Raw genomic sequence first — 13,006 nt, 5'->3', positions numbered from 1 at the left:
AAAATTGCTCTAAATCAATACTTATTAAAGAAATACAAATTAAAGCATCTCTGAGGTATCATCTCTCACCTCTCAGACTGGCCAATATGACCAGAAAGGAAAATGATCAATGTTGGAAGGGATGTGGGAAATCTGGTCCACTTATGAATTGTTGGTAGAGCTACGAACTCATGCAACCATTTTGGAGACCAATTTGAATTATGCCCAAAGGGCAACAAAATTTGCATACCCTTTGTTCCAGGAATACCACTACTGAGTCTATACTCTGAAGAAATTTTGAAAAAGGGTAAAAACATCACATGTACAAAAATATTCATAGCAGCCCTATTTGTGGTTGTAAAGAATTGGAAATTAAGTGAATTTCCTTCAACTGGGGAATGACTTTACAAACTGGTATATGTATGTCATGGAACACTATTATTCTGTTTGAAACCAGGAAGGATGGGGATTCAGGGAAGCCTGGAAAGATTTGCATGATCTGATGCTGAGCGAGATGAGCTGAACCCTAAGAACATTGTGATGGACTTGTTCATTCCATCAGTGAAACAATCAGGGACAATTTTGGGCTATATACTGTATCCAGAGAAAGAATTGTGGAGTTTGAACCAAGAGCAAAGGCTATTACCTTCAATTTAGGGAGAAAAAACCCGTTATCTTACTATGTAATTTTGCTATCTCTAATACTTTTTCTTTTTTAAAAAATATGATTTTTCTCTCATCACATTCAACTTAGATCAATGTATACCATGGAAACAATATAAAGACTAACAGACTACCTTCTGTGGGGGGTAGGGGGAGGGAAGCAAGAATAGGGGAAAATTGTAAAACTCTAAATAAAATCTTTCTTAAAAAAGTCAGTTAGCCTCAATTTTCAGTGACTAGCAGATTGTTGTTTCTAGGAAATTTCACCTCTTCACCTAGTTGATCAATTTATGAGTGAATACCTGCAAATAATCATGGGCCTTAACAGATATAGAACTGGAATCCAGGGCCTCTGGCAACATATACAAATTTGTTATAAAGAATATAAGCAAACCTGTACACCAATTGGAATAATTCATTCATTAGAGAAGCTAACTTGTTGAAATAGAAAGAATACTGGATTAGGAGTCAGGAAACCATGATAGCAATTTATGGTGTGACTGGGCAATTTGCTTAACCTTTCAGAAAACTTTGTTTTTCTCACTTGTAAAATGAGGTGGAGTGGGGTTCATTTGATAATCTCTATGATTTCTTTTACTTCTGATATTCAATGATTAAACATTTTGAATTCCTACTTTGTGTTCCAGGACTGTGTTAGGTGTTGTGGAGGAAACCTAGAAGTGTATAGTATTGTCTTTGTCTTCCAGGATCAAATACACATAGAATAATTAGAGAGCAATTAAATGTTAATGTGTTGACCTTGAGAAGGGAGGGTTAATGTGGGTTAGAGTGGACAGAGAATACCTCATGGCAAAGGTAGGCCCTGAGCCAAACTTTGAAGAAAGAATGAAGGTGGGTATTCTGGTCTCAGGGAGCAGCACAAGTTAAAGGTGTGGAGTAGAAATGAATATAGATTTACATATTGGATAGATGATTCACTTGTCTAGAACAGAATGGGTGTAACTGTTGAGACTGAATGAGGGATTTTCTTGTGATTTGGACTGTGTGGCCACTGAGCTTCCTTACGTCATTGTTGAATCCTTTCAGTCATGTCCAACTCTGCATGACCCCATTTGGGGTTTTCTTGACAAATATACTGGAGTGGTTTGCCATTTCCTTCTCCAGATTATTTTATAGATGGGGAAACTGAAGCAAACAGGGTTTGTGTCCAGGGTCATACAGCTAATAAGTATCTGAGGCCAGATTTGAACTCATGAAGATGAATCCAAGATGATTCCAAGCCCAGTATTCTTGTTTACCAGAGATGAAAGATTAAAGAAGGAAGACTCTTATTTTTATTTCCAGATAGGGAGGAAAAAGAAAAATGAGGGCCTAAGTCAAAGTCAACAAGCATAGAAATGAAGAAGCAGCGATTTTGAGTTAATGAATAAAGGAGTGGAGTTTTAGACTAAAGGTGGTATCTCAGCTTGCTCAGAATGTTCATCTGTTAATTTTAATTAATATCTTATAATTTCTTCTAGAGTTACTTGATCGGACCCACATCAAAGTTTACTGATGTTTATTTCTTTCACCTATTGGTATCAGAAGTATTGAATTAGGTCCAGGGTCAAGGTCACTGTGGGTGTCATATATCATAGTCCAGGTAGCCTCCCAATCATTTGGGCAGCATCTGGGACTGGTCCGTGTGATGTTGAACATCTGGAATCTTGGTCATGCATCTGGTTCACTTCAGGCACTCTGCCAGAAAATGCTTTATGAGATTTTGGAGCATATTTAGATACAATATGGTTGTAGGCTTCCATATGTTTAGAAGATTCACTTGGCCTAGGTTCTCATTCTAGAATGTCCCCCATTTGCCACATGCTTTGTTCAGAAAGGTAGGCAGAACATCTGAGTTTCAAATCCTGTCTCAGCCATTTTATAGTTGTGTGACTCCTGGGTAAATCATTCAACCTCACTTAGCCTCAGTTTCCTCAATTCCTCAAAAATATGAATAATAGCACCTATCTCCCAATGTTGGGGATCTAGATGGTGAAGTGCTGGCTGGGCCTGGAGTCAGGAAGATTGATCATTCTGAGTTCAAACTTGACCTCAGCACTTCCTGTGTGACCTTGGGCAAGTCACTTATCATTTCTCAGCCTCTATTTCCCCATCTGCTAAATGAGGATAATAATAATACCATATATCTCATATGATTTCTGTAAGGATTACTTGAAATTACAGATGTAAATCTTTTCAAACCTTAAAGAGCTATATAAATGCTATTATTGTTGTGTTGTTAATTCTCATTTGTAAAAGAAGGTTACTTTATCACTCCCTTTTTCTGAATTATAGCATTGTGGAGTGAGCAGGGTACTATGTTTGGGTTTAGGAGATTTCAGTTTGAATCCTAGTTATGATATGAATTGTGTGACTATTTCTGACTATATTATTTTACTTTTCTGAGTCTCAGTTTCTTCACCAGTAAAATAAGGTTAATAAAACTAAACCCCTACATGGTTATTGAGACTAAAGTACAACATAAAGTTGTTTTTATTATTGCCTCATAAGAATGCTATGAAGCTGAATAGAATAATTCATCATACATATATACTAAACTTTAAGAGTATATGCTATAAAAATAAGAATTTGTTTTTAAAAAATTGTAAAGAATGATTATTTGTTTTAGTCAGATTCACTACATTTTTCCTTTAAAGAGTAAGTTGCTATCTTATATTTATACTTTTCTGATTTCCACAGATTAGGGAACATATCTGTTAACCAGAATGAAGTATGCTTTTATATAAGATGCTCTCAGTTTTTCCTATTCTGCCTGTTATTCAATAGTAGAGGGGAAAGAATACCAACTGGAAAAGAGGATGTGGGTTCAAATGCTGCTTCTTTTGCTTTTTATCTTAGGCAAGTTACTTAACCTTCCTAGACCTCATTTTCTTCAAGTATGAAATGTAAAATGAAGTGGCTGAGATTCATTCCTGCCCTAGATAGACGATCCTCTTTGGGGCTTTTTGGGGAGGGGATGCACCATAAGTCTTGTACTGTACCATGAGGGCTCTGCTTCCTGCTTGACATTCATCGTATGATAGAAGGGTCTACAGGAGATCCAATGCATATAAACTGTTTAAAAAATATTTCCCAATGGAGTCAGGATCTCACTTAACTTTTTTTTTAAGTCTCTCTCAGTAGAACGAGAACCACAGGAGAGCAATAGTAATTATCCAGATGACCCATGGAGAATAACCGAAGAACAGCGAGAGTACTACATCAATCAATTCAAATCCCTTCAACCTGACCCGAGTTCCTTCATTTCAGGTAATAATTTTTATAGAGAAAAGACCAGGAGGTCTCTCTGTTCTTCCTTGTTCTAACAGAAATGAAAAGAAAACTCATTAAGATCTCAAGAAGCAGTTCAAAGGGAGAGCCTTTGGAAAATTCCTATTATTTGTTTCTTGTTTTTTTACCCTCATGTGACTTAATTATTTTACAATTATAAAAGATGAGGAAAAATAGCAGAAATCACATCCAAATGGACAATTCCAGTTTCAGTTTCAAAGGGATTGAGTGGAAACTGGAAAGGACTTGTCTCCTACTCTAAGTACTGATCAAATTCAGCATTGATGTCAACATTCATGATTTCTAGAAGATGTTTAATTGCTTAAGAGTAGCAACAATAGTAATAGTAATTATAGCTTATGCTTTACATTTTCCCAACTCTTCACATCTGTTATCTTTTTTTAAAGTAAAGCACTTTCCCTCCCCTCCACGCCCCCTAAATTATAATATATAAACAATTGTTGCTACAATTTTTGAGAAAAACAGTGTTCATGGGGTCTTCTCAAGCTACATTCCATCAGTATAGCTTGGATCTGCCTCACATTCTTCATTTTTTTCTTTGCACAGATCTTTCTCATGTAATCTTTTTCATTTTTAAATTTTTTTCAATTAACAAACATTTATTTTTTCCCCTTTCCCATTGGAGGGAGTATATGATGTGCATATCACAAATATGCATAGTCAAGAAAAATTCCTATGTTGACCATATTGAAAAATGTCTTTATTCTTTAATATTCCTAAGAGAAAAAAATAGAAAAAAACACAGATACAAAAATAGTCATTAAAAAGACCAATAATTTATATATATATATATATATATATATATATATATATATATATATATATATATATATATAAGTTTGTGCCTGAATTATAGCCTTTCTGGGTTGAATTTAGGATAAGTCATCCTATTGGATGATTTTGAGACTTTGAATCCAGAATGGATATTTTGTATCCATCAATAAGGCTTCTTTTGATAGGGATGTTTTTTGTCCTACATTTTGGAAGAGGAACATGTCATCAGGGAGGTGAAGCCATGACATGCAAATGAATTGGATTTAAATAAAGTGAGGTTATAAAAGACATCAGCTTCACTTTTTCCTCCTATATTCACATATAAGGAGATACTTTTATTTTCCCTCTGCAGGGACATATTTTCCTAGGACAACAAAATCTTCATTGAATAGGATTGAGCACTAGGGAAGTACAATGAGTGCTGTGTTTGTGAAGGATGGTAATTAGGTTGAATTAATTATGGATTGATTGGTGGTGAACAGATACCAACAAGTGCTCATTAAATCTAGTTTTCTGCCTTGAAAAGCGGATTACTTGTGTAGATTGGAGAAGCTTCCTGGTTTAGTGACTCCAGAACTAGTATTGGAGTCAGGCAAATGTAGACTTGAATTCTGCCTTGACATACTAACTGGATGACATAGTTAGTTGGTTTAACTCTCAGGGTTCTAGGCAAATTATAACTTTATAGATGAGTTGCCTTTCTATACTGGTGATGGAAGTTCCTACATAAATGAAATACCTGAACCCTCCTTCTGTCAAAAAAAAGAAAAAGAAAATGAAAAGATGCCACTTTCTCCTTAATCTATACACTTACTTCTCTGATAACTCTTATCTTTGTTTTTCTTGTCACCAAATGAAGCAGGCCTCCAATACTCTGTTGTCAACACCCTCCCCTTCTCTCCCATTCTTCTCTTCCTCCTCCTCTTCCTCCTTCTCTACCTCTTCAGTCATTCTATCTCCTGTCATGACTTCATTTAACACTTCTGTACATTGATAATAAGAATTTTATTTGCAGTCTCTCTGTTGAATTCTAATCCTACACCTCTAGTTGATAGACATCCCTTATTGAATGACCCAGTGACATCAAGTTATCAGTTACCAAACTGAATTTCTCCTTTAAATCTATCTGTCTCTTCCTCCCCCAATTTAATCATTTCTCCTAATGGCATCATCATTTCCCTCAGCATCCATACTCAGAGTTATCATTGAACCTTCCCTCTTCATTCTCTCCACTATATAAAGAGAGAATACTTAGGATATTTAATGCAGGCAGGAAACATGGAAATGAATTTAGCTTAGCTACTTATGTGCATATGGCTTCCTCCTGCCTTCCAGATTCAGTCTGGCCCAGTCTTGGCCCCTCTCTAGGACCAAGTACACTTGTAGCAGGAGAGACAGAGGTAGAAAACTAAGTGGGGCTAGGGAGAAAAAGAGCATAAAGAGAAAGATAGTGGACTAGGGGAGGCTTCCTTATAATTATAAAGTAATTATTTCTTGTGTGGCTCAAATTACTCAAAGAATTTCTTAGGGAAACTCCAAAAGAATATTTCAAAAAAATTATTTTGGGTAGGTTTCTCAAAATAACTAACAAATGACCCTGTGTCCCCTAAAAGATTTCTCAGAACATGTGGTGAAACATACTCAAAGAGACTTTTCTTAATCCCATGACCTTCATCTTTGGAAGTGTTATATCAATGAGATAAGAATTTCAGAGAAATCAGGCAAGGTCTCCTTCAGTAAATCAATTATTCACAATATAAAAGTCTTGAGCAATCACTATTTTGTCCTTTTAAACATAGGCACTTTAAAAAAATATTGTACTTTATAACACTATCATCATTAATTAGTTTGAGTATGGTGTTTGGGGTCATCTTTATTGAAAGTTAGTAAGTCTGTGGTAAGGGCTATAGATAGCTTTCTTTATTAGAGTTTAAATTACATAATTCTGAATTATTTTAGAAACTAAATTTGAATATATAAATAAATACACACACATAATATTTGAATTATACCATATATATGCATGTTTATATGTACATATATTTTGAGAAGTTTAACAGTACAAAGATACTCAAAGTGTTAGGCATAAAGAGATTTTTTGCACTCATAAATTACTGCGGATCCCAAAGAACTTTTGTTTATGTGGGTTATTTCTATTGATATTTATCATCATACAAATTAAAACTGCTAGAATTAAAAAAAAAATTTTATGCATTGAAAACCATAATTCTGAGAAGTGATCTGTGACACAGAACAAGATGAAGATACAGAATATTCTGACATGATCATATTCCTTTAAGCTTAGGAAGTCTTTTGTGTGCCTAATTACTTTCTGTCAAATGGTTAAAGTTCTAGAAAGGCAGAATTCACCTCTGATCATAGGAGTACTTGAATTCAGGATGGAAAGTGCCATGCAAATTGATGCAAACAAAAATTAATGCTGTATCAGACATGTAATTAATTTATTATTTAAAGAGTGTGATTATCTGTAGGCTCCCTGGCAAAGAACTTTTTCACCAAATCCAAGCTGACTATTCCAGAGCTTTCTTACATATGGTAAGTAAAACTGAACCATTAGTCCTTTAAGCTGCTTAATCAGTTCTCCTTTTAAATGCAGATATCTTAATGTGTTTTCTTAATAGACTGAAAGGCTACTATTTTAAAGGAACTTTTAAATTTTATTTAAATACTTATTTTTTAAAATGATTTCAAAAACATTGTTCTCCCATCAAGATCTAACTTATGAGCTGTGTGATCCATGGCAAGTCACTTAATCCCTTTGCATCAGTTTCCTCATCTATGAAATGAGGAAATTGGCTTCTAAGGTCCTTTCTGACATTCCATTAATATTTTCTGATTTTACATTTGATTCTATGATCGAATTTTCCACACTAAGAATTAGAAGATGTGTCAAAAGTTCTTTATGGTTTATTGCCTTCCAAGTATTTCACCTTTCCACCTAAAGAGCTAGTTAAACCCATGTCTGCAGATGATGATGACAATGACTGACATACATACGTAAATCAAGTAATGGCTTACTGTGATAAAGTTTAATTTAAAATATTTTAGCTGTATTTGAGCTCTGCATATTTGACTTTTGTTTTGTCAGATAAGCCCTAATTAATACCTAATATTTAATAAGTACAGCTGTGGAGTTCATTGCCACTGTACTAACAAGCCAGCTGATTTTGCTTTTGATGAGCTTGTTTCAGGAATGGTGCAGATGGCCTAATTTGCATTTATGAGAACCATTTGGTGCTTCTGTAAACCTCTCTTCATTGTGTGGGCCAGTATCTTACTTCAGGCTGGGAAGAGTACCAAAAAACTAATCTAAATGCAAAAAAAACCCCAAACCCAAACGACCTCATTAAATATATGTAAGCATTCTTTTTAATGTTGAAAGTTTTTTTTTGTTTTGTTTTACCTAATTATTGGGTAAAACTGCTTTCCTTCATTGTGAGTACATCTATTTGGTAACCACAGACAATGCTGTTGATGAAATTTGTAACTTCCAAAGTCTCACAAATTCTGAACCTATATATGTATATATTTTTTCAGTCTACTGTCTATTCAGGAGAAAAATTAAGACAATGTTAAAATTCATTCAACAAATATTTGCTCTTAGCAAAATCTTTTCATAATAAGGAATTCTCAAATGGCCAGTAGCAAATATGGGCCTCTATATTTCTATATGTTTAAAAATAATAAGAAATATGGTAATATTTCCCACTGTAACACTATCCATGTTTATTACATATTCACAACACTAACTTAACATTTCCCAACCTGATTGTTCGAAGCCTTCACTCTAATCTGTTTAAATAATTGTTAGATATACTCTATTACCCTATCTGCTCATCATTTTACTGTAGCGGATGCATCACAGTAACAGAGTAGATATTTAACAAATGATTGTTGATTGATTTAGTAATAGGAGGGAGTGTTTAAAGAAATTAAAGCTAGAAAGGACTAAATAACTTGTCTGTCTTTCAATCAGTTCAAGATTGCTGGTCCACTTATTTCTTTCTAGTCTATGTTTAATTGTTCTTGAGGATAGGCTTGGCTTGAATCTTGTATTTGTATAATCTCTTTAAAAGTCATAGAGCATTAAGTACTCTTGGAGTGAAGTGGCTTGCCTAAGCTCACACAGCTAGTAAGTATATGAGTTTGGATTTGAACTCAGGTCCTCCTGACTCTTGGTCTGGTGCTCTATCTATTGTACCACCCAGCTACCTAGATAAGATTTTTTAGATGGAATGTCATTTAAATCCCAGATCTTAAACTTGAGTTTTTCAGTGGGGTTGTAGTGATAATATCAACACCTCCATGCTAAAAGATCTCCCTGAGTTACTTTCTTCCCCCCTCCCCCATCCCAAACATTCACCTGGTGGCCAACCTTTAGTGGTACTAGCATGTACTAGGTACTTCAGGTTGGACTAGGATAGCAAATAGGCCTTCCATCTGCTGGCTTCTATTTGTGGTTGGACCACCCAAAGCTTGCATTCCACCTGGAGAATTTTGCACTACTTTACATGGGGTATTTACATGGAATTTGTCTTGAAAACAAAAGAAAGAAAAAATAAGAAAAAACTGCAACCCACCTTTATTCTTTCTACTTTTAGTATCCTACCAAATTTGGAGTTCATGATATCATTCTTTGAAGTTTGCTTGCTCTAAGGCCTTTCCTCCAAGGCAATTTTTTCCCCTCTTTCATTCTGATCAACCATTAGTAGGTTGAAGAATCATAGATAGTGTGGTGCACTGGTGGGATCCCAGAAGTTGAACTTAGGAACCAGTTTGAGGTTACTAGTAGAGGGCTTCATGCAATGAAACTCCAACCAATGTATATTATCTACAGACTGCCTGTGACTGACTATGCTTAGACTGAGGACCATTCTTCTCTTCTGTAACTTTTTGTTTGAAAATTTAGTGCCTTTTTGATATAAATAACTACATAAACATAAACTATTGTTTCCCCTCTAGTTTAAAAAAATTTGGATTTTTAAAAAAATTAAACATTAAAAAAATTTAAATTATTAAAAGAAATTTCTCTCATAAATATCAAATGTGAACTTTTGCAGCCAGAGTTGTTTGGGGGCTGTCTGAAAGCAGGTAAAGAAGGTTAGAACCTGGTTGTAGGTATAGTGAGCTGAAGATCCCTTTGGGTCTAGGTGTCAGATTGTCATTTATGTTATATTCAGGGAGCTCAGTGATGTGGACTGTGATGGAGCCCTGACCCTGCCTGAATTCTGTGCTGCTTTTCACCTCATCGTGGCCAGGAAGAACGGCTATTCACTACCTGAATCTCTGCCGCAAACCCTGCAGCCAGACTATCTACAAACCGGTGAGGCTCTAAAGGAAATCTTTGAGTTTCCAATTGGATATTTTGAAAGTTGGTCATCCATTTCATAAAATCAGTAAACTTTGTGCTTTTCATGTATACAATCTTTTTTTGTTTTGTATTGTTTTGTTTGTACAAGGCAGTGGGGTTAAGTGATTTGCCTAAGATCACACTAGCACCTAGGCAATTATTAAGCCACATTTGATCTCAGGTCCTCCTGACTCCAGGGCTGGTGCTGTATCTGCTGCGCCACCTAGCTACCCCATGTACATAATCTTTAAAAAAAACTGTTCTTTTTCCTCTCTCTTTAAAAAAAAAGTAGAATTACATATCTGATCAGGATTACCAGTTTGAATGGTCCAGAGGGGCCTGAAGAAACCATTCCTTATTTTCCTGGAAGCTATTCCTTTTTCTCTTCTCAGAAGTCCATGATGTCATCCTGGTTTCTTCCTTGGAGATTCCCTGGATTTTCTTTCATTTGCTTTCTTTGGCCTCTACCTTCTTCACCCTTTTACTTCTAGACTTATATTCTGACTCTTTGGATATTAAACAAACAAAAAAGATCTAGAACTCTGGGCCAACCAGAAATTGTACTCATCAGGGATTGGATAGCATAGAATCATGGGACTAAATAGAAATGGATTCCTGTGAGCTGCTATTGACTTAGAAAGCCACAAGTTAACATTATCTCTATGGTATTACATTTTTATTTTGGCAAATTTTCCTCAATTATATTTTAACCTGCCCTGAGTTTGATACTTTTGATGGAGGATAAACCATTTATTTTATATTGTAGGTAACTGAGGTCCAGGGTAGCTGGGTGGCATAGTGGATAGAGCACTGGGCTTGGTATCAGGTATTCATCTTTATAAGTTCAAATCTATCTCAGATACTTACTAGATGTGTGACTCTAGACAAATCATTTAACCCTGTTTGCCTCAGTTTCCTCATCTGTAAACCTGAAGAAGTAAATAACCAACCACTCCTTTATCTTTGCCAAGAAAATCCCAAATGGGATTGTGAAGTATTGGATATGATTGAAAAGGGACGAACAATCTGAGGTCCAGAGAAGTCCTAGAAGAGCTGAGATGTCAACCCAGTTCCATCTGACTCAAAATCCAGGGCTTTTTTTCTCTATTGCACAATATTGTTCTCTTCTGTTAAAGGACTCTCCAGGACTTGATCCTGGCTTAGAGGAGGCAGAAGAATGTGCAGTTAGTTACCTGTGAGGCTATCCAGTGATCGAGAAGGAATCCAGTGGAAACCTAGCAAAGAGGCTCATCACCTCTAAAGATTTGCCACTTGGATGATTATTTTTAATTTTTTTTATAACAGCAGGCTATTAAAGTGTCTACAAAGGCTTGGATGGGTTGTAATTGCAATAGTTGCAGTCCCCACACCAGGAAAATCCAAACTTTTTGAAGTGTTGAAAAAATAATTTTCCTACCAAATAACTAGTGGATAGAGTACCAGTCTGGAGTCAGGAAGACTTATCTTTGTGAATTCAAATCTGATCTCAGACAGTTACTAGCTATGTGTTCTTAGGCAAGTCACTTAACCCTGTTTGTCTCAGTTTTCTCATTTGTAAAATGAGCTGGAGAAGGAAATGGCAATCTACTACAGTATCTTTGCTAAGAAAATCCCAAATGGAGACATGACTAATAACTTTAATAACAACATATAGATAGTGTTTACTCTGGACAAGGTGCTGTTCCAAGTGTTTTACAGTTATTATTTCATTTTACTCTCACAGCAACACAAAGAGGTAGATGCTATTATTATTATTCCCATTTTACAATAAGGAAACTGAGGTAAACAGTTAAATGAGCACTTCAACCTAGACTTTAGAGTAACAAAGGCAAGACATCTAATAAGATTATGAAATGAAAGTAGGTTCCAGTTACTCATCAAAAAGCATTTATGTTCCTGCTATTCAGTGAGTTCAGGAAAGAATGAAAGGCAAAAACATTGCTCTGTCCTCAAGGTACTTACTTTCTAGTAGAAGGAAAAATGAAAACAAATAATTACATATAGTTATATACAGGCTAAATGAAAGGTAAGAACCTGGAAACAGTAGATAAAGCATTGGATCTAGAGTCAGGAAGTTCAAATCCAGCCTCATATACTTATTAGTAGTTTGACTCTGGCAAATAATTTAACCTATATTTGCCTCTCAGTTCCTCATCTGTAAAATGGGGAACACATTGGGGCAGGAAGTGGCAAGAAAACCAGATGGGGGCAGCTAGGTGGTGCAGTGGCTAGAGTACCAGCCCTGGAGTCAGGAAGACCGGAGTTCAAATATGACCTCAGACACTTAATAATTGCCTAGCTGTGTGACTTCGGTGAGTCACTTAATCCCATTGCCTTAAATAAATAAAATTAAAAAAAGAGAAAACCTTATCATGCACTTTATCTATATTGTCTCATTTAATTCTCATAACAAGCCCAGGAGTTAGGTGTTATTATAATCTTACAGATGATAATTTTACAGATGAGGGATATTTTATTTCTCCAATCCTAGCATAAAATCCATGGGGTCAAATAGAGTTGACTTTGACTAAACAAGTAAACTACAACTATGCATGTATATGTGTGGTGTGTGTGTAAAATAAATAAATAAATAAATAAATAAATAAATATAGATATATATATATAATTACACATGTGTATATATATATATGTATGTAGATTTGCATTTCTCAGTTGTCCTATAGCCCTAGTGCCTTCCACAGAGGAGGAGGATTGTACTCAGGTTACTCTCATAATATTCAGCCCTACAAATTGGCAAGGCATTGATTAAAATAGCATTATTTTGATCAATTGAAAAGGCAGGCTCCTTGTAGATCTGAGTAGTCTCCAAATGCTGCTGAGTCTGTAGACTTAGACCCACCATATGTTTTCTCAAGAGGCTTCATAAACACTCAGACAAACCCAAGA

At 35.4% G+C, this 13,006-nt stretch overlaps 1 protein-coding gene across 14 annotated transcripts in view; it reads left to right on the top strand.

Moving 5' to 3' along the window:
• The window catches only part of REPS2 (RALBP1 associated Eps domain containing 2), a 260,871-nt gene that overhangs the window by 141,662 nt on the left and 106,203 nt on the right, over positions 1-13,006 (top strand). For all 14 annotated transcript variants that reach the window (XM_074192348.1, XM_074192359.1, XM_074192358.1 and 11 more), the window contains exons 6-8: positions 3,774-3,912; positions 7,221-7,284; positions 9,930-10,072. In XM_074192348.1, coding sequence (XP_074048449.1) covers positions 3,774-3,912; positions 7,221-7,284; positions 9,930-10,072 — 346 coding nt within the window. The remainder of the gene's footprint in view (positions 1-3,773; positions 3,913-7,220; positions 7,285-9,929; positions 10,073-13,006) is intronic.

This window comes from Macrotis lagotis, chromosome 6 (genome assembly GCF_037893015.1).
Source record: "Macrotis lagotis isolate mMagLag1 chromosome 6, bilby.v1.9.chrom.fasta, whole genome shotgun sequence".
NCBI classification, from domain to species: domain Eukaryota; kingdom Metazoa; phylum Chordata; class Mammalia; order Peramelemorphia; family Peramelidae; genus Macrotis; species Macrotis lagotis.
Note: the sequence above shows the minus strand (reverse complement) of the source record. Positions and strands in the feature narration are given on the sequence as shown.